This window comes from Hylaeus anthracinus, unplaced genomic scaffold (genome assembly GCF_026225885.1).
Source record: "Hylaeus anthracinus isolate JK02 unplaced genomic scaffold, UHH_iyHylAnth1.0_haploid 11989, whole genome shotgun sequence".
Classification (NCBI taxonomy): Eukaryota; Metazoa; Arthropoda; class Insecta; order Hymenoptera; family Colletidae; genus Hylaeus; species Hylaeus anthracinus.
Genome location: NW_026534337.1, coordinates 9,982,414 through 10,005,401, shown reverse-complemented (window position 1 = coordinate 10,005,401; position 22,988 = coordinate 9,982,414). Strand labels below are relative to the sequence as shown.

At 44.1% G+C, this 22,988-nt stretch overlaps 1 protein-coding gene across 3 annotated transcripts in view; it reads right to left on the bottom strand.

Annotated features, from left to right (window-relative positions):
* The window catches only part of LOC128887947 (uncharacterized), a 478,906-nt gene that overhangs the window by 18,560 nt on the left and 437,358 nt on the right, over positions 1 to 22,988 (bottom strand). Inside the window, exons 1-2 of one of the 3 annotated variants that reach the window (XM_054144472.1) lie at positions 18,512 to 18,596; positions 13,027 to 13,253 (exon numbers count right to left, since the gene is read on the bottom strand). In XM_054144472.1, the coding sequence (XP_054000447.1) occupies positions 13,027 to 13,165 (139 nt within the window). In that variant the 5' untranslated portion in view covers positions 13,166 to 13,253; positions 18,512 to 18,596. Of the gene's footprint in view, positions 1 to 13,026; positions 14,206 to 18,511; positions 18,597 to 22,988 lie in introns of those variants that run through there. The other 2 variants (XM_054144471.1, XM_054144470.1) reach the window with 2 other exon arrangements.

Genomic DNA, 22,988 nt, shown 5'->3' with positions numbered 1-22,988 from the left:
GTGCACTTTCGTCCATCCGAGCGGAGTTATGCTCCAAAGACGCTCGAGCGGGTGGCGTAGGAGGCGAAAAGACCGCGACGGAGAACGGCGACGAACAAGTGTACGAGCAGGGAGGAAACGGGTACACAAAGAACGAGAACTCCGACGGGAGCGAGGGAGAAACGCCAAAAGGGGGGAAAAAAAACTCGCTGGAAAAAAACGAGGGATATACGATAAAGAAAGGAATCCACGCGGACGAGAGGGAAAAAAAAAAACAGAGTTCCACGGAGGTGGAGCACGGGGACGTAGTGCACACACGCGTGGGATAAAAAGAGGAACTCGATGAAGCAAAAACGGGAACGACGAGATGAAGAGGAGATATAGACGAAAACGAGGAGCAGGAGGAAACGCGTGGACGGGAACGAGAAGGGAAATTTAGAGGGAGTAGAATAAAACAATGTGAGCTCGTGTGCCGACCCGAGGAAATTGTCCGTTCGTACTAATTAAACAAAGACTGGAATTTGAACTATGGAATGAAATTTAGTGGAGGTTCGCAGGCTAGTTGTACCTCGTTTCCTTGAACTTTTGTTTCGTTCCATTATTTTTCATTATGTTTATATTAGAACATACGCGAGCAAGAACCCTGCAAAATAATTAGGCGAATAAAATGAAACGTTTCATGGTACGGAAGTGGATATTTAACTGCACGGTCAAATAAACATCAGGTACGAATGCACCTTGTTCTCAGTTAGACGTTCTAATTAGAAACGTCAGTCTTCGAATGAGATAAGAAATAACGAAACGTTGACAAAGATACATTAACTACCAAATGATTCGAAATTATTGGTTACCTTTCTGACCCACGTCAAAATCTACACAGAAGCAACAAAGGGCTTTATCCGTCGTGTGCAAGTACTACTACAATCAAAGTTAACGCATTCAAATTCGCTATTTGAAAATCGTGGCCACCTTTAGTCCTAGGCGCGAGGTTGAGGAGACAGAGACGGAAAAGGGTTGAGCGGTGGGGGAATGTCGTATGCGCGCACGTGAGTCACATGGAGCGCCCTTTGTACATAAGTGCAACGCAACTTGTTACAGTATATGTAACGTCAACCCTGGCGGCGCTCGCGCGACCCGAGGCGCTTGTGTGCGTGCGTAGGTGAGATAACGCGCGTGTGGTGCGCGAATGTGCAGCGCAGTGAACGCTCAACTGCACAAAGAACCCCTCTCAAGGCCGCCAGAACTGCAACACACGCGCGAAACGCTGCATGGAAACTCTCTGCACGTGCGTGCGTAAACACGCTCGCTATGTGTCGCGCGCACGGATACGGGCGCTGTGTGCGAGACCGTGCTCGCTGCAGTCGAGTGCAGCGGTTTTTTTATCGTTCCACGCTTTTGCCACTTTTCCGGGACAATGAGACACTCATCGCGGGAGACACGACCGAACCAACTGCGTCGTTCCGACGATTGCATGTTTTGGTCGATCCCTGACCAAGCTTACGAACTCATTTCTTTAATTATCCAGCAGCGGTAGCGGAAATTGCAGAGCATCTTAAAAATACGATTTATCGAGTAGTCGAATACGTTGCAATAGCGATAAGAAAGGTGCGTTTGAAAGATTGTCTTTAATGAAAATTGGAGCTTTGATGGAGTAGTGACGTACAAGATGGATAAGAGACAGCGAGTGCGATAACGTTTATATTTTTAACATGATGCAATTACTATCGGCACTGTTGCTGCTGTATATGGGTTGATTGTTTTAACTAGATTTGACAAATTATCGAGAGATTAGCTTATAAAGATAAAGATCGATGTTTGGCACTCTACATGACGGCATTGTGACGTCTATCTGTCTTGAACGATCACGGACAGAGATTAAGAGTTACGAACTTATTTTTACGCGATTAGGAAGCGTGAGGTGCTCAGAGTGCGATACGAGAATTTGCATTTTTATGACGTGTTTTGTTATCTCCGCGTGTTAGCGACACGCTGCAAAACAGATATTAGGCGTGGTGATATTTAAAGACGTGGCAAGTGATTGAGTAAAGAATGGCTTGAACTTGGAGAGTTGTATTTGATTGATTGCCTGAGCTAGAGAATAATGTTTTTTAACAGAAGAAACTCTACGTAACAATCTACGTAGTAGCTTCCGTTTCAGCATGATCTATACTCAATCTTCAATCTTGAATGGCAATAATATAACCTCACGTTCCCATTAAATTTACTTTGCAATAAATTCTAGAGAATATTATTCTACAGAATATTTCTTTCTATCAAGTTAGACCCTAATGTTCCTCGTACACAGAGTAACACTTCTTGGGTGCTCGAAAAAGCAAGATATACACGATATACAAGTCTCCTGAAATAAACAAGGCAACCTTTTCCAACTCACCCGTATAAAATTCCCTACCAGGCTGTACTTATAGAGAATATCATTGGTTTCTTCCCGTGCCAGTTTCGATGAAACGCAAAGTCGTAAACACGTGGACGATCGTTCAGGTAACATTGTTCGAGTCGTTCCGCGGCGAACGTCCCGGACAAGAGACGAGGATCTCGTTTCGCGCGCTCGAAATCGAGCACTTTAGAACGCTTCGCGGAAATCTCGTAAAATCTCCAACTCTGGTATTGCGAGAGAGAGAGAGAGAGAGAGAGAGAGAGAGAACGGTGCTGGGTTAAGAGTAATATGGCACTGCGGGTAAGTAGAATGTGGATGACGAGTAGTTTTGCTTAGGATGACTGACCGTAACATCTGACCCAATACAATGCTACGAAATAGATTTCTTCCACGTTCGAAACGAACGAAAAGTGGACGTATATAAAAAAGACTGTGTCGCGTAAGAATTAGTATATGAATATCGATATCATAAATTGAAAGTGGAAGTATAAACTATCTTTCGAAAAATCTACTCGGTCTTTAATTTTGTTCCATTGAAATATTTTGTCGCGCCTTATTTCTGACAAAGATGCTATCGAATAGTCCGTCGAAAGACGATTAAGTTATACGATATCTGTGATACACGCAAGAGCAACGATTCAATCTATTCCGGATGTACCGTTCTTCCGAATAATATACTTCTGGTTCTCGCAGCCTCTCTCGCGTCCACTTTTCAAATATACGTTCGTAGGAGCGTATCGAGAGACAATCGATGCCGAGCGTGGTCCATTTTTCCTCTCCACTCTCGAATCTCTCTCGCCCTCCTCCGTTAATTCCTCCCCGCTGGCAGAAATCTCGCAGGCGATTGTTTTGCAGTAATTGCCCCGCGTGGAAACGGCTCTCGAGGCAGATACGTTATCGCGATACAGGCAAACGGGAAAACGGTGGGAAAAAAATGGTAGGGGAAACAAGGTTGCGCCACGACAACGAGCAGCCATCGATTTCCTACGACTATCTGATTACCCAATAAATTTCTGTGCGCCGCTTCTAGCTCGCGACTAGCGTTCGATCGGATTCTGCGGTGCAGAAGTTGCATGGGGGAAAACGTTGCGAGGCGCGCTCGATTGATTACGGCTCTATGGACTACGTGACTCGCGATTCCATGGCGGGCAGATTTAATCGCGGTATCGAATCGACGTTTCAGATCACGAGGGACTCGCGATCCGAATGTACGACGGAAACGAACCCCTTGAAGAGACAGAGGAAAATCGAAATTGATCTTGGGAGAACTTTTGTATTCGTGGATCATTCGTAACTAGACTGCGGGTGTTTCTGCATTCATGGCAAGCGAAAGTATGGGGAAATGTTTGAAGATTTGCATCAATGAAATAATATATAAAATATCACGTGTTACTTATGACACTTTCATTTAGATCTGAATTCTTTATCCGAATCTGTAAAAGTAAGAATTTGCATAAACGTCTGCAATCTACTTGTAACATAATCGATATAACTGTGCATCGATACAACATAATCGATATAACTGTGCAACGCAATCCTTCGATTCTCAATCGGTACTGAATCACTAATTATCAAAATCCAAGTAACTACTGCGAACTTTAATATCCGAATTTGATCATAAACAAGCCTTGCAAAAATAATTCTCTGCGCCTTAGAGATCAGCTCGCATTAAAATAAATTCTAATGCCAGTAAGAAATTCATCTCGAAGCGGGAGCAGCACGGATTAGCTTCGCAGAGGATATATCTCCCCGAAACAAGTTGCTTAATAATGCCCCGCAAGAAATAGATTGAATATCTCCGCTGGAAGGATATTCAGCGAATAAAATTGAAGACAGCCGAGGGTATTCGAAAATTACAGGTTGAGAGTGGATGGGCAATATCGAGCGAGGCGAGAGAGCCTTCGAGGATCGATTCGCGGCGTTGAAATCCTGTCCAGGGCAAACCCATCGGACGGCTCTATTTACATCGAGCGACAGGGCGATGCACGGCTTCCGTTGGAAGGCGTAATCGCGTAGAAAGTACACATCGCTGATTACATCGTTAGCCAGCGGGCCGCTCGTTGCGTTTTACAAGGTAGGGCGCAAGTCGGTCACGTCTTGCCACCGTTATTCGACGATTATAATTACGAGCACGTTGCCGCGCCTCTCATCGCGCTCCTTTTCCTCTCTTTTCCGTTACCGCGGCTAATAATCGACCAGAGCGGAAATCGATTCCTCGAACCTGGCCACGGCTCGATTCCGCGGAAAGCTCTGGGGCACACGTGTGCCGCGCAACCAGTTTTCGTGGCTCGCCAATTTTCAAAGAACACACAGCTTTCTATCACCCTCCCTCCCCCCTCCCCCCGCCCCCTCCCCCCTCCCGGCGTTATTTTTGGAGACCCGCGCTTATCGACCCCGTTTCCTCGCGACTCGTGCTCTTTCTCTCTCACCAGTGTCGCTGACGCGCGTGGAAGTCGAAATTTTAGTGCGAGGTGGATTTATACGTGATGTTTACTCCATCGGAGAGTAATTTAGAGAAGATTCGGTTTGTGTTCGAGATATTAAAAAAAAAGCAACGTAAGCAACGAGCAAGATAAGATTCATTAATTGAATAATCACTTGTCACCTGTGCCCCGAAGATGCTTCACTGCCACGCAAAAGATTAGAGCACTATCACCCAGCCTATTTCACTAAGAATTTTACTCTTCCGATGGATCTAATATTAAATAAAAAATTCAGAAAAATAACACCAATGCCTACTGAATTGTATCCATTAATAACCTCCAGTGTATAAAATCCCCCTTTGGAATAATTGAAAATGCATCTTGAAAAGCGAATGCTAAGAAACGATACCCTCTGCCTCTTTATATCGCTGCTTCCATCGCGTTTTTCTTATTCGTCCGCGTGGGTGTGAACGTGAATCTCGTTTCGGCTCGAAGCGCCTCTCGCGAAGACGAGCCGTGGTCGAGCTTCACGCTCGATAAAAATCCTCGATGACGTGTCGCGATAAACGAACTCCAGGGCCGTGGCAATCAAAGGAAAGGGTGGCGTGGATAAGATCTACCGAAAATTTCACGTGCGACCGCAGACACGTGTCCGAGTCGGCGAACGAAGAATGCGCTCGCGGGAGCGTGAAAATGTCCTATCCCCTGGCTTCCTCGAGTGGTTCGCTGCAAACTTTACAAGTATAATGAAGTAGTCGATACAAGTGTTTCATTCACTGCGAGTAAACGTTAGGTTCGAATCTTCATCGGTGGGAATAATTAACACTTTGTTTCTTTAGATAAATACGCGTGATTCACTCTACGATATTTATTTAATTTTGAATATTTTTTACTTGGTACTACATTGGTATTCATCGCTGTCTAAATTTCCTTCGCAGCGAATAGGAAAGTCGCTCGTACTGACTCTGATTTGCTATTGATTTTTGTCTTAAGATCCACGGAAATTTTGTTTTTTATTGCTCTCGTCATGAATTTCTCTGGCTAAGGCCTCTCTCGCAGTTTACTCCTCTTTTCGCGCGAATCTATGCAGCTTCCCACCGAAGGAGGTCAAAGGTGAACGGGAAAATTCGATAAGCCTATATAGTTCGAGGGGTAGGGGGGTTGATAAGAAAGATAGGGCATTCTTCTCGAGATTCCGTCGTGTCTTCTCGCAGAGAGATAAACCGTGGCTCGTCGACGACGATAACGGACCGCCGACGGGAAACGGGGGGTGGAAAAGAGGGTGGAAGAGAGTACAGGTTCGATGAATATTTTAGGAACAACTCCAATAACGCTTGTCTTCGGATGGAATGGATGGAGACGACCGCCGAGGATCGGACAATCGGCAATGACGAATTCCTTTCAATATTTCATCAGCTCTATAGACTTCGCTCGACGGTCTCGTCCTCGAATCGATCTTCCCGTCTTTCTGTGGGAGGACCGTGACGAGGTGAATTCGGGGTTCAATCTCATCAGGGGATTCGCAGAAATTCTTTCTCGGAATTTTAGTTATAAATAGCTATTGGTCCAGCAGAAGTCCACCAGGAATCTTATTGATCGCGCCCTTTTGTACAATTAATCTCCCGTTCGTCAATTTAATAGATACATCAAGCATCTAGATCGATCGTGACGCGTGACTACTTGGAATCGAAATTCGGTGTATCGATAACGTGATCACGACGCAGCGAGACAAAGTAACATAATACGAAGTTCGATGTCGCGGGGCTAGCGTTTCACGAGCGAAACTCGATCTCTCTGCTACGGAGAAATTAAACGTCTCCGATTAAAGCGCGATCGCGAAGTTCGATTCCTCTTATCGACTCGATGTCGTGGGAAACGATTGCTTCGCCGACATGAAAACACGACGAGCAATAGTTTATCTAATCGATAAATAAGGAAAACGATCGACGCGTGGAAAAATCGTACCGAGCATAAATAAATATCATTAAATTTTACATGGATCTAATTTCTCGCGTACTAGTCGCGAAAGAAATAACACATAAAAACATTTCGCGATTATCAACCCACGCGTAATTTTACACAGCCTCCGTTTCCGTAAATATCTCAAAGCATCACGTTTACCGTAAAAATAGTATCCATCGCAAAAGAAAGAATGAAAATCCTTACGAACAAGATGTACGATTCTCTGTGCAACGAATGGTTCAACCGTGGCAGAGAGGAAAAAAGAAGCCCGTGTTATCGAACGCGCGTAATCGTTATTACCGTGGTAGCGTTTACGCGAACGGGCGATGACGAGGGGGAAGTTTTCTGCAAATGTCGCGGGAGAAGTCTCGAACGGGGCTGGCCACAGCTGTTTCTATAAATAACCACCCCCGATTCGATGCAACAGCTAGCGAACGCGCGCCAGATTCTGCATCTTCTCTCGCGAAACCCGTGGCTGCTGGCGAACTATGGTTATTGACCCTCACACACGCGCCGGCCGCCAACTATTTCCGTTCGAGAAAATAATGAACCACGGATCTCGGCGCATAATTTAACTTCGTAATGAGGATTCTCGCGAGTCTCCATCCGCTCGCTTGATTTATGACACCAACGCCCGGAACTCCGCTAGGCGACGGTTTATTACGTGGACGATCACTGAGAGATTCCTACCTCCGACCGAGAAGGATCTGACGAAGTCCGCGAAATTTTGCGATCTCGACGGGCTTATTCAAAGTTCTGGGTCACCGACGATCAAAGGTAATTTAATTTACTCGATCTAGTTTATTTAGTTGTGTGCCGAAGGAGACCTAAACTATTACTCAATGTAATAACGCTCGACTCTACCTGCTTTCCTGACGCATCAAATTTCCCTATGTATAAGAACTTGTGGCCACCTATAGAGCCTACAGCAGTTATCGACCACTGAACTGTATGACGAAGCGTTGGAGAATGCAACGTTCTAATTTCCAGACCCTAGAAACTATTTTGCCATTTATCCTTCTAATCGCAAAGCGATCGAAGTAAATTTACGTTTAATTCTCCGAAGTGAAGTGTTTAGAATGCCAAAAAGTGCATCAGCGTTGGTCTGGTTCGTAAAAAGGGTACACAATGTACGTAAACAGCAAAATGCTTCGCAGATTGTTGCATCACTTTGAAACAACAGCAGCGCGACGACCGGATGCAATTTGTGGTTTCGTTTGGGACACTTCCACGCGCGCGTCGGTGAGATCAAAGGCTCGTTAGCAATGTATTGCCGTAAAACGACGGTAAAATGGATACGGAGCGTTATCGAGCAAGCGTTTCCTCTCGGGTGATCGAGCGCCACTGAAGTACGCCGACCTTCGATTAGAACCGTTTATAGCGGTAATAACATCGATTCGATGATGATCCGACTGTGACCCATGTGTTTTATCAATTATTGCGAAACTAATGCTCGAGCAATAATCCTATATCGCGATAGCTAGGCACTCGAATCGATCCTGCGAACTCTTTTGACCCTACGTTGCGGTGAAATTTAATTTATCTTTCATAAAGTGGAATTATCGCTCTTTATAGCCACGAGTTAGTCCGTATTGATCCATTCCATACTTGGTTATTTATAAATGTATACGACAATTAATTGGTTGAGTTCGAATTTTGGAAATTAAATCCTTTGGAATCGTAACTAAAATGTGCAACAAGATGGTGTTACTTTCAATCATGTATGCTATTGTGACGATATTCGATTACACGAATTTTTACATTTTTAAACTAGCTGATTTATCTTACACTAAACTGCACCTATTTCATACCATGCACGAACACCCTTTCCTATAAAAATTCTCCTGATCTATTTCTTAAAATGCTGACTGTTCGCACGTTCTCTTTCTATAAACCATATATATGCATATTTTGATTTAATCTTCATTCGAGTAGCAAACTTAACAAAAAAAAACCTGCATATACGATTTTGTTCCTTTGTAGTCCCTAACAAATCCTAATCCCGTAATCCTAATCCCTCCAAAGAACGCATCCAAATGCAAAGTATACGCGAGAACAAACTTGCACCGTACCAAAACAGCAAGCAAACAAAGGCGAGGAATCGATTCCACGGTCCGAAAAAATTAGTGGCACTCTGCTCGGTCAGACGTCTCGGTCGCGATGGCCATTACGCACATTGCGGTTGATACCGCAATCTCTAGTGGACGCGAACCGGACAGGATCGACATCCGAGATTCGGGGAACGAACCTCGAACGTTGCATCGCGTTTTACGAGGCGTTTTACTCCGGTGTGCCTGACCATCGGTCTTCTCCTCTCTCTCCGTTCCACTCGTTTGCTGCCGCAACGGACTCTCCTACTCTCCTGTCGATCCGACCGTCTCTTTCGCCGTAAAGGAGGCTCGTGCAGCGGTGCAGGGTCATGGCCGGACATCGTCTGCCCATACTCTCGGCTCCTACACCCACGCTACATCTGTTATACTCGCCCCCTTTCGCTCGCTGCACCCTCGTAAAGTCGCGTTTCATTATGCGCCCGAATATAAGTTACCGCAATTTACGCCTCTGGCAACTTCGTCTCCTCCTCCCCTCGAGCCCTCCGGAGAGTTCATTTTGCAAGCAGAAGACGCGAGCCAGACTATCGCGACTGATCCTCGCTGATTTACAGGCTCGGCAGGTGGGCAACGAACTAACTTCTCGAAGGAAGGGGATGCAATTTTAATCTAGTACGAGTTTCAATTGTTTTCGGCGGAGAAAGTAACTTTTGTTCGCTGAAATTTCAATAGTAGAATTGTGTCATACGTACGGTTTGCTCGTGTTCGAATTAGCGTTGATTCGTGTCGTACGGGTTTGTAGACTGCCAGGAAACGCGAATACGGTTGGGTTTACCGGTGGTTCAGGTATCGTAGATTTATTTTACTACGTATATGTTTGAAGATGGGTAGAATTCGTTTGTTATTTGAGCTTTTGTATATTTCCGAGCAAATGCCACCGTACTTTTTTCCCGTAAATTGTATTTGCATGGTAGCGACGCTATCGATAGGTCTACGTGATAAGAAATGATAATTTTATGTACTATGAATGTATTTCATGTACTATGAAAATTGTAAGGTAACAGTTATGGATACAATTTGTCCTAATTAAGTTTCATCGTCTATTTCTTTGCTCGTATCTAGCGTCATTATAATATATTTCTGCTTATTCGATATTTCTGCATCAGAGGACGGGTATTCGTACTAACAGTAAACGTTGCATAATGAATCAATAATAAATAATCATTATTACACACACTCGTTTTCAAATGTATATTACACATACCAAGCATTCTCGAGCTGCAAATACGTTCCTCGTGCAAGTGGTCCGAAAATTGTAAGGAAAAAAATCCACTACTAAATGTTATGAGATTTAGCGAGGAAGGTTATACGCCAACATCTCGAGTACCACGGTCGAGGTAAATAATAAACACAAACGTGACACGCGATTTTCGGTACGACGAGACGCTACGTGTCCAAGATGACGCAATCCGAAAAACGAAGGTGCAAAGGTGTTGCAAGATCGAATGGACCGAGCATTTTTCGAGGCTGACTCACGGGACAATGACCAGCATCGAGAGTATCGAGATTTTCGACAAAATCGCGCAACAGCCCGACGCAGGGTCAACGACCTTAAACGAACGATTCGCGACTTTCCGATGTTTTAAATGTTTAACGCGCATTTCTCGAATTACTACGTCGTATTCGAGCCTACAAAGTTTACGTATTTGTAACAGATACAGCCGCAACCATACACTGTCGCTCGCATACGAATCGAATCGTACGAAAATCAAATTCTAAGTTTGATATTCTCAAGCAAAGCAATCGTAACAGGAATCTTTTCTATTACTTCTTATATTGAAAACATTTGAAATTTCCGATGAAGCAGTATAAATTAAAAAAAAAACTTATACATGGAAAGATTGAAAGATGCTGAAAAATCTTTAAACAGCAGTGGACGTATCTACCTATACTTTTATGTCTTATTTTCTACGCGAGATCGATCGACTTGGGAGTTTGCGAGGACTTACGATTTCTAACGGCGATACGACGTTTCCCGTGAAAAGACATCCCCGAAGTGACTTTTTCCCCTCGAAAGGGAATCCGGAATTTGAGGCGCGCTAAAGTGGTCCGCGTTGTTGCGCGCGACAACCACGTGTTGCACTCTCCGAGTCGATACCTCGCGCCACACGCCGTCGTGCACGTCCTAGTTGAGCCTCGCGTTTCTCGAGTGAAATGTAAACCAAATGCTTCGCACCCGGTGAAATTTTCAACGTAATCGCAGTTTATTCGACACCATCGGTGTTCGTATTTACAGCGTACAAAAATAATTGTAGGAAACGACACAGGACAGTGGGACATAGAAAGTAACAAAAGTAAAATAAATACTTAAATAAATTAATAAATAAATAAATAGTCGGATAAAAAAAGGAACACAAAAATCGTTCGACATTTCCTCAATGCGGGTGACATTGACGAAATTTACAATCTTTCCGCGCGAAAGCACGATTCTTCTCGCAGAAGAGCAGCTAAACAAATAGTTTCACAATTAGGCAACATTATCATTTCAAGGTAACTACCGGTTTCGTCGTCTACGATTGGAATTGCCATTCGAATCAACCAGCCCCCCAAGTAGGCTAACCCAAAGACTCGCTGTCATCGTTCTCTCATGCAACCACGGCTAAACGGTCCCTCGTCTTTTGACCCTCGTCTTTGAGCATCTTTCTGGAAACCCGTGGGGACCAATTTTATGGTGAGAACGAATCGTCTACTCAGGTGCAGGTGGAAAAGTGTGGAAAGTGTCCTCGAATCACGCCAACGTACGAACGATCGGACAAGCCCGTTTTTTCTCCCGATAAAATTTAGGTGCATTGGTAAACGAAAATTAGGTGCAATGATTTGATATTCGTCGAATATGGAATTTTATCGTTTCAGATTTAAGTGGTTATTCGAGATTTCAGATTCAAGTAGTTATTCGAGAAATAAACTTTGGCGTATTTGATAACGAAATAATAATGTTCGTTGGGAAGATTGTATGTTAAAAAATAAAAGGTGATAAGCTTTCAATTTTACATAAGATACTATTTATGATATATTAATTGGAAAGAATATCTTGGCTGTGTCTCTAAAATAATCGTTACTTCGTGGTGACAATTTTGAAGACTCGAATAATTTGCAGTAATACACTCATGTTTTACAAATGTACACTATAAGAATAAACACACATTTCATTCTTATCTCTCTTTTATCTATATTCGATACTCTATCTTATACCATTTCCTTTTTTTTTTTTAGGTATTAGACAAAGCCTGTCACGAAACATACGTATATCATAATTTTGTTATCGAACACGTCAAAATTGATTTTTACGATTCTTTTCACGTTTACGACTCGTCCTTTAGAGAACTCTAGCAAAAAAGAAACGTAGTTCGTTAAACGTTTCGATCGACCACTTAAGTTACTCCGTTGCAGAATGATTACACGAAGATGTTTGATCGAAAAAGTGGACGAAATTCTGAATTCTTTAATATTGCACTCGCGGTACAATAGAAAGGTATTATTATTATCTCTTTACGTTTGAGCGTACCTTTGTAGAAATAAAGAGTACACGGAACGACATTTCATATTTCAACGGTCCTCGGAACTCTCGCGTAGCACGAACGTCAAAAGTTTCCTGCTCGAAGTTAACTTTTCGCGACTTTTACAGACCATCGCTTCTGTCTCGCGAAAGCAATCTCCCCTTTCGTTCTCGTAAAGTTAGCCATTATTAAACTTTTCCGTACATTTAAAAAATTTAATCAAGACAACATTTTTTCCCTGCGAATCATAAATTTCATCCGCTTTTCCGAATACGAAGGATCTGACTGATCAACACGGATAGACAAACATTCTCAACCAGACAGAAAATTCGAGAGAAAATTTCACGGCTCTTCAGAAACTCCAATTTCGAGTACGAATGAAATACTTTGCGATAAATGTATAAAAATGTCACTTTCCGATCGAACAAAAGTTTGGCCCAACGTATCGGTCGAAACATTCGATAAATTATCCTTGTTCGCGTTAATTTCTGTCGCGTGCTCCGTTTTCGCGAGCGAAACATGTTTATTCGTTCAGGCACCGTTTTAGCAAAGCGCAAGGACTCGTCAGGTCGTTCATCGCTGGTGGTTCGACAACCGTGCAAGGACTCTTAGAAGAGCCGCGAAGCAGTAGAGAACGAGCATTATAAAATCGTACAACTCACGATTTCGCGATGGATGGTGGACGGTCCTGCTTCGGAGGACCTGTTGGAGGGCCGCGTAGAGGTCGAGCATTAGCTGCTCCAGTTGTTCACCCCGGACCTCGGCGTCGTTGTCTGTCGGCAACGAGAATGGAATCGCCATCTTCCTGTTGGCAGGTGCTCGTCGTAGTGGATGAGTTGTTCAACGCCGTTTTGCTTCCACCCTCTTCTTGATTTTAGCGAATTGGCCACTGCAATCGAACCAGTGTCCGTGGATTAGACACTGACCACTTCAATTTACTCTCGCACGCACAACGGAACAACGTCTATCTCGCGTTTTTATCGAGAAAATCGGCAACGATCAAGTGGGCTTAACCCGCTGGTCGAAAGGACTTATTCGACGCGTAAACGTATTTTCGTTGGCACACACGTGGCCCACGATTTCGACGGCGCACGCTCCAATGTTCGCCGCCGCGACTACCGACAAATCTATCGCCGCCACGGATTGCCCGTAGAAAACGCACGTGGTCCACGAGCACCGCGCCAACTTGGCGAGAATCGACGCCCCGAAATGTCACAACAGCGAGCACCCTTCCCGTTCTCTGTCCCAAGTCTCTCAACAACGTCGTCTGCAACGTCTGTAAGGTGGATCCTCGAATGGATCACTTTCCATAGGTGCTGATAACCGCGGTGACTTTACGTTCGCCGAATTCGTTAGACGATCCGTCGACGACGCGATCGCTGAGAATCTAGAAGCGATCTTTGCTCCTCGACAGAGAACACCGGATGACAATATTGGAGAACGTCTCGCGTGGGACACACGGCACCGGAGTTCAATGTTCTCGCGGAAAGCACGGCACACGATGCACTGATCGCGAGAGTCGGCTCGATTCGATTTACTCTCACTCGGTGGCTGGTGCACAATACGAAACTTCGAAGAAATCAGCAAACGATCTCTCTCTGTCTCTCGTGTCGTTTCTATTTTTCTTTCCGTTTCGTTCAAATTCGCGCACGGCACACGGATCGACGGATGTAACACGCTTCTGGTCTGTCCTCTGCGGCGCGGACTATCAACACGCGTGAAGGGCGCAAGTGAGAAAGCGAAGCAACACGAGAACTCTCGACTGAGCTTAGGTAACGAGAAACACGTCTGTACTCCTCGAGGTCTGGCGTGGTAATGATTCTGTGCTTTCGTTTCGGAGCCACTCCGGCCCGCACGTTCTGCCTCGCGGCGGCAACCGACTTCCCCCACTAAACAACCCCGCGCGGCCGGTTCGTGTGTAGTGGGGGTGCGATGCGCGCGCATACGGACTCAAATAATCGGTGGAAAGGGAGGAAAGAAACAGTCACCCGCGGGGGAGGGGACGTCCGTGTACGAGCCCCGCGAGTTTGTGTACTTGCGCGTGGTCGCGGTGTTGTAAATTTACCGGTTAGGGTCAAGTGGGGTAAGACGGAACGAAAATCAAAACTAACGTCAATTTTCCACGACAACGATTTGTCTGGTTTCGGTTGGTCGGAAATAAAATTCGACATTTTTCCAGAAAATTACGTGAAAGTTTTAGAAAATGAATTCTAGAAATAATATAAAGTATCCTAGAAACGAAACGATATATAGACGTACATCTCCTATCTTTGTTGAAGATAGAATATCAAACAATAACACCGCAAGGTTCGTGAATTGTTTGAACGGGTACAAAGATAGTCTTTTCAGGAGACAGTGATTACGTATATATCACGAAATGGACTTCAGACGTAAGTGTACCTGACAAACAGTTACACGTGAATTATTTTCTTTGTTAAAGGCCACATTGTAGAGCATAACAATGCTTGTTTACAATAAATGAAACATGACTACGACACCCCGTGACAATATCTTATTACTCAAACCTGATGTTATATTCTTATCAGAATTCAAAATATCTCTATTAACCATTTATGCAGTAGTGACTCAGAAAAACGTATCCATACCGAATAAAAAGCGAAGCTGTCACGGGAACCGCGAACGTGTCCTATTCGATCCAGCGAGGCGCGGTAGGGGTTCCCGGGGAAGGAACAGTTTCGCACTCTTTTTGTTTCTCGGTGTTCTTTTAACGCGATTTTTGTACTCGACACGTTAATAGGGAAAAAAGAAACACTCGAGGATTTTCTTCTCTCGAGCATGGGACGCGAAACGCTCGCGGAGGCACAGCTGAATCGTGTGTAGCATGTAGCAACGAGATCTCGACAGGAGAGAGAGTGAGAGGATACCCACACAAGCGAACGCCACGGTTGTATGCGCTTGGAAGCAGTAGAGTCGCGTACGACACGACCGAACGACACCCGAGCGTAACTGCGTAGTTTCTGCGAACAACTCCACGGGGGTAGTTGAAGGAGTTCCACCGATACGACGTCCCTATGTACCAGGGATGTTATCACGCGCGAAAAATCGCCGGGTACAGCTCGTCCGTCTCGTCAGCGACATGTTACATCGTCCTGGAGCCCAAGACAAAGTGAAATTCGGGGGTCACTCCAAAAATAAAACAAGAACGAAGTACATCTTTACGTTCTGCCTCGTTTTATGTGAGGTTGGTCATGTAGGTAGCTTTTAATAGAAATTTTGGAGTAAATTGGAATGATATATGGTTATCAGCTTTTGAAGCAGAAATCAAACAGAGATGACTCACAGTGATAAATGGAACTATAGAACCTAACTGTAGGAGTTTACAGAAATCATTACATAGTCGAATATATTCTGTATCCGAGTATTTTGCACCCGGCTCCTAGACAGATCTGGTCTTTCTATTCTACGACAACATGCCTCGGGTTTTTGTAATTGAGTTGTTTCGGTGGTTTGAATCACTTGAAAACGATCGCAATTTTCGCGACGAGGAGACGCGCAACAAGGTCTCGCGTTAATTTAGTCGACGAGAGACGAGAGCAAAAATACCGATACGGGCGTATGAATAAAGCAGAGACGTGACGGTGTTTCATTTCGCGGTAATTCGCGCGACGATATTCATGGGATCGCGATACTTGGCTAAGTGACAATTTTTTATGCGACCAATGAATGGGTAAACAGGCAGAGAAGCAGGAATACAATGTATTCCAATCAGTGGCGTACGCACGGGACGAGGGGGGGAGTCAGAATTCTTTCATAAGTTTTAGAGTAGCACAAATTGTGTAACAGAAATCCTTTTTCTGCTGTACACGTGCTTTTACAGATATCAATTACTTTATCAATGACAACCGAAAGGTACATAGGAAACATTATTAACTCAGAATGATTAAGTACTAATAAGACTACACTCACAGAAAAATTAATGAATTTGTCATAACAACGAAAGGAATTTATAAATAAAAATATACAATGCATATACAGTTAATTTGTTCCTTTTTTTTCAAAAATTCTATTATATAAACCCTTCCCAGAGGTATGTTCTGCGTACGCCACTGGCTCCTACCGCGGTTGATTCACAATGCATACGATGCACCCAGCGCGCTGGCTACTAGCCGTACAATGCAATCGTAACATAAATAACTATCGGCATATTGCAACGCGCCGGGGACAATGAGATCAAAATGAGAGGGCTGGAAAGAGAAGATCGAAAATTCATGGAGCCGAGTATTTCAGATAGGCCATCATGAACGTTGATTTTTTCTTCGCTGCTGCCATCTCCGCCTTTCCTGTCTTCGCATTCCTAACTGAAACCTCACACCGTTAGCCTTATCGGTAATTTATTCGAAGAAGTGGTCAGGAGATAGACCAAACAAAGAAATTCTTAAAATCAAGGTGATCTTACACCGTGTAAAATAAAGGTCGATCGTTAGTTTAAATTTATTTCGTGATGCTCTTGCCACTTGTAGAATTTCTATGAATTCTACATCTACGCAATGTGACTCCATTCGGAGCAATTAAACTGGTAACACCAATCGAGGAGAATTTGAGGTTCCTTCGCTGCGATCGATGCAGCCTTGGTATCGCTAATATCAGGGCGATCCTATCGTCTCTACGCGAATGTTTCTAGAACCTCGTGAATGTTATTGCGCGTAATTCAACAGCAATTATTCGAATTGGACGTCGTTATTGGACTTGCAAATGGCAGCGAGACAAAGAGTCCGACGAATCCACCGAACGCGAGAAATAACGCTGCGATTGACCTGGGTGCGATGCACCGATTCCGTGCGAGTCGACGATCGAGGGCCTATCTGCATTCAGCGGGAGCGGGTTGACGACATGGCAAGAGGAGAATAGATTAATGGGGGGAACAGAGCGGATAGACATTGTCACTGGATATATCAGATGAGAGAGTTAAAGGCCAGGTGAGTCCTCGGTGCATCGGGGATGACGTTACAGAGAGATGACATTACCACCACGAACGATAGAAACTGGAGTCGGCGAGGAGAGTCGCTGTCCATCCCAACGGAGAATGGCACATCGATATCGACAGATCGATGCTTAATGTCGGTCGGACCCGGTCGACGGGCAATTTCGCGCGTGCAACAGCCTAGGACAGTGCCTGTCAACCTTTTTTTTTTTTTTTTACCACGTAACGCGTTTAACACGCACGAACATTTAAGGTTTAATTTATATGGTACTCAATGCGTTCAATCTATCAGAATGCATTCCGATACATTTTCTACTTTTATATCGCGCGATATATTCCAATTCATCGCGTGTAACTCACTGTTCCGAAGATGTACGATTGAGAGACTGTCGAAAACGTTGAAAATTCAATGAAGAGAATTTTAAATACTCGAGCTTTACTTGGACTTATTTTGTGTTACTCACTTGGGCCACTAGCGACAACAGTTGGCCACCACTGTCCTAGGCAGATGCACTTGGTGCCGTTAATCAAATTCGTCCGCGCGGACGTAGAAAGATATTAATTGACTGGATGCGAAACGTCGATCGCTCGGGCATGCCTCGAACTACTTTTCCGCATCGCGACCCGTTCGTCCACGTGATTTATGGCTCGTGTGTCGATTAGATTTTATCGGGGGTCTTAATTAGCTGATAATGGCGAGCCGCTGCTACCGAGCTTTACCTTCGCAACGCGACTATTATCGTTCTTTTCCACGGTGATTCTCTGCGCCTTCCTCTTTTTATCTCGGTGCTCGAGCAACGATCGATACGGGAAAGATGGTACCGATGAACCGATTTTAATCAAATCAACGATTGACGAACGCGATTAAGACAGATAATTGTTAATCCTCCGCGACAATTGACGATTGGATTAATCGGTGGCCGTTCGAGATCGTCGTTTATTACATTGAAACTGAATTCTTCGGTGATGGATGCATATAGCTTCTCAATTTTTTAAGTAAAATTCCGATTGATTTAATTATTCAAATTTTTTTGAAATATATTTATTTTAATAAAAATTCGAGCGTGCGTGCAATTTTCTTCAAGTTTCATTTAAGTACCGCTTCCAGTACTCGATACTCGTGATGTTCCGTTCAAAGCGCGAAGAAAATCGAATAGTTGTCGGTATACTTAAGACTCGATTCTTGCGGCACAGTTCAAACTTACGTGAGACGCTCTTACGAGCTAATCTATCTCTCTTCGTTCTCGAAACTTTGACGCTCGTATCGTGGTTATTCTCGGAAGGATTGAATACACACTAACATCCACCGAGTCCCTTCACGTCTTTATAAGAAAGCTTCCACGCTTATCTTATCTCTCAGCATTAAGTTCGATTTATCAACCGAACACTCGTCCACGCGAATGCAAAGATTATTTTATGAATATTACTTCAACGACGGATTGCGATCGAGGAACATAGAAACATATTTCTATAAATAGCCCTTATCGCGTGGATGGGAGTAAGCAGGTATTGCAGGCGAAATTATGATATCCTCGTGCGTCATGCGGAAGTGTGGGAAAACGGAAGCATAGCTGAATTTAATCCGAAGACGTTTTTCCAATGAATCACCTGATTTTCCAATCGCCACGGAGTGGAGATACCGGATTGAAAAGCCAGAGGAACGCGATTCAGTTGGGATATTCAGAAATAAAAATTCGAACAGGAATAGCTAAAAATGATCAGCTTCGAGGTTCTGTATTTGTTAAACAAATTCGAAATCAGAAAAGCGATGACTTAAACTTCCCCCAATTTTCCCTAGTTTACAACATACTTAAGTTTCATTGATATCTCTCGTCAGGAAGTGCTCGGATTCGGCGTGGAATGACCAATCTGGTATTCATTGAAATAGTGCGACAACCTGCGCGCGCGTGTGCTCGCCAGATAAAAGATTAACGATCGAAATTCGCGCAACAGCTCCAGCGACGGTCAACGTTAACGATCCGCGATTTTAGCGACTCGGAAGTGCCCGAAAGCGACCACCCCCGTCGTTCTTCCCTCTTTCTCGCGGGCCACTCGCTTCGTTCCGATCGAAAGCGTCGAATCGGTTCCTGGACGGTAGCAGGCGAGATTTAAAACCGGTAGCACCGTATGTACGGACCGGATTGTATATTTTTAGAACCAGCAGCGTCCTCGCGTGGGCGGACACCGCTGGTCACCGGTCCAGGAACCTGCGCCACTTTTCTCTCCAGTATGCACGATCGTGCCACGATGATCCACGCTTTGTCGGCGCGTCAAACACTTCGGTTTTCCGCTGCTCGAATTTCGCGTTAATCGAGGACCATTAGCGATGAGTTTCATGGGAAAAACGTGGACCTCGCCGATTCTCGCACGCCGGAGAGGAATTTTATCTGGAACAGTAGAGCCCCGAGGAAACTCGGCCAACACTTTTGTGTAGGTACGCATTGTTCTCCGTAAACTATGCGATATACGTAAATGAAACGCGTTTATAATGAATGGGGATTCTATATGTATTGTCTCGAGTACACCGTATCAGCATGGAACGGAAAATTTTAATTAAAGGATTTTCATATTTCAAAGGAACCTCGCGATGGAAACGGTTCGAGTTTATTCTAGAAAATCCTTTTTAATTGTTTAGAGATTTCTTTTATTCCAAATTCAATACTTGTTTCGATCTAAATTTTCGTGACCTTTGTTTGAGAACAATGAAATGAAGTGTCGACTCCGTGTTAAGAAAAATACGTTTGCTATCAACGTCACAGACGAAATGTGTCAACATTGATTCCAAAGGATACCTGTGCATTACTTTCTGCGAGTAACGATAGAAATACGAGTGCGACGTATTGCTCCGTCGTACGCCTCGTTTCGAGCAATGTTTGCGTTCTTACGCGATTTTATTTCTGACCCCTGAAAACGCGTCGAAGAAGACGTTCTATCGCGATATTGCTTTCGAGAGCGTTCCGAAGATTCGACGACGAGTTTCCTTTGTCGATGTGAAATCGAGGGAGGAACTTCGTTCCAGAGCAAACCTGTTCGAGATCTCGCACCGTTTCGTCGTCGAGCTTTAGAAATCCGTCGAACGAGCTAGCACGGGCGACATTGTACTCCGGAGTGTTTCGAATTTCATTGCAATCTTTCCAGGACACTTTCAAGACTCTTAAGAAAGTCTGCGAAAGAAACCTCGCCAGTGATTTATGAACAAAATAATCCGCGGTTGCAATTAAAAAATGGAATTCCGAAGAAGGCTTACGTCCAGTCTAAAATCACAATAAAAATTTTAATTTGCGAGCAACGTGTACAAATTGCAGGAGACGCAAGGCTTGGGAAGAGTCGCTGGAAACGAGACACCGTTATCGTTCGGGCCGTCTTTTCGAAGATTACACGGGCAGGTGCTTCAGATAACGCGCATTCGCGGTGTAATCGGTCAATATGTAACGGAGACGAATTAAACCTGATAAGGGGACGCGTTCGAGTGTTACATACACCGCGCTGGATCGAGACGCGCTCGAATCGATAACAAATTACAACCAGGGACGAGCATAATACTTATCTACATGAACCTTTCTAAGAACGAACGGTAATAGAGAATAAATCGCAAGCCGAGTTACGCGATCAATTAATGCAAAACTCGTTTCTGGTGCAGGTGTAAATACATTGCACGAATAGTATACAACAAATAATAAAAAAGAAAAAATAATTACGAAGGCGGAGTAAGAATCGCAACTCGTAATGATAAAATAAGAGTATAAACAGATATAAAAATTGTCAACGATGCAAATCAATGAAAGCTTGATTTTATTCTAAATCTATTACTCGAATAAAATGTCCCTCGTCTCCGATCATCGCGTATTTTAATCCGCGTACTACGTCCAGGCGTTGAAACGCCCGCAAGAGGAGCGGAGGTCGAAAGTTTAGTCTTCCCTCGATTAACGAAGCGTCTTAATTATCAGGGCAATTATCGCGGCGGGAAAGAGTGTTATCGCTCGTGTATGTCGCGCGACACGTGTCCACCCTGGACAAGTCCGAACGGGTTTCTTGTCCCTTGCAGTATTTACGGATACACTGTTGCCGTCGTTTACGAGGTTAACGGCAAGAGCAGAGTTATTAAACGACGCTCCTACTCGGTGTCCAGCAAAAACCCTACCCGTCCGACGAGCAATTGGCCCGACCGCGACGCAAGGTTACCAACGAATACCGCGAGCGAAACCGTGGCGGCGAACGGGTCCACTGATTGGCTAGGTCAGCGTTCTCCAAACGTTTTTAGCCATGAAACACTTTTCTTCTCGTCGCGTGCAGGATTGAATCGATCTCTGTACTCTTACGGTCTTATACAAGGACGATCGATCGGCATGCGATATAAATTTGATGGGAGAGTGTGGTCCAGCTACTGATTTGCTCTTCCTTAGAATTTTATTGGAACTTTGTATGCATTCTCTTTTTATTCATGTAACGCTCAGTTTGATTTCTAAACTTGGGTACACTTTGTATTATTAAGTTTCTGTAGATACGTCATTAGGGCATTTAAACGTCATCAAATAATCCCACGCGTTACTAACCCCCAAAAAACATTGTTAACGTTAAGATTTACTATCTTTACCCAAGCACTTGATCCCCTCGCAAGCAGTTTGGGAATCCCTGAGCTAGGTTGAGTATTCTTCAACTGTGAGGTCAGATGAGTCGAGGACCTTTAGAATTATATTGACCTCCCTGCTGCCGCCACTCGCTACTATCCATAACGTCGTTACAAGTTTATCGCGTCGTGGATGGCCATGGATTTCTCGTTACGGTAAGACTGAAATTTTGTAATGGATTTGGACGTGCGTGCTACTCTTTCGTGCGCTGTAACTCGCACGAAACAGCTACTATTGTCTTTCGCGTGGAGGTTGACGTCAGTAGTCCATCAGGCGATATAAAAGAAAATGTGACTAACATGTATTTTTCTGTGCTTCCCGTATTATTGCGGTTACAAATACGTCTGACAACAAAGAAAGGACGATACTCGAAACGTTTCGGAACTTTGAATCGTCGGTTCGAAACTTTTCGTGAAAATTTTATTTTATCCGAGAAGCCACTTAGAGGAATATAGACTTCTACGATCGAGTTCCGTGAATTTCGAAACGTTAATTATCAGGTATGCAGAGCGATGCAACGAGGCGAGCGAGAAACGACTGGATGGAGAATCGCAGGGCACGAATTGCATTTCTTATCATTTTTATCGGGCCATTGGTGCGTTCACCCTTCCCGTCGGTTCATCGAACCAGATTTATTGCTTGTTCTGTGCAAATGCCGGCCGGGTACGAATCGTTCCGCGAGAAATTATTAACCCATTTATTCCTTGCGATTCATGCATAGTCTGCGCTTAAAAAAATATTCATGGTTCTCGTTCCAAGGGAAACATTGATTAAATACACCAAAGATTCCAAAGGTGGTTCCCAGAACGTTCAAATAATTTCATTCCAATTAATCCAACGTCTCCGGCATCTCTAATTAATTTCTACACTTGATGTTTAAAGTTTCTAGTTTCAATTACACATAAGACACGAAGAGTAAAACCGATCTGATAAATTTAGATGTACAATGCACATTCTATTTTTTTTTTTACAGGATGTTCGATTGTTACATTAACCATTAAACGGGCTGAGACATGTTCGCGCATAACCAGTGGCCTTAGCCAGCAGACAAGGA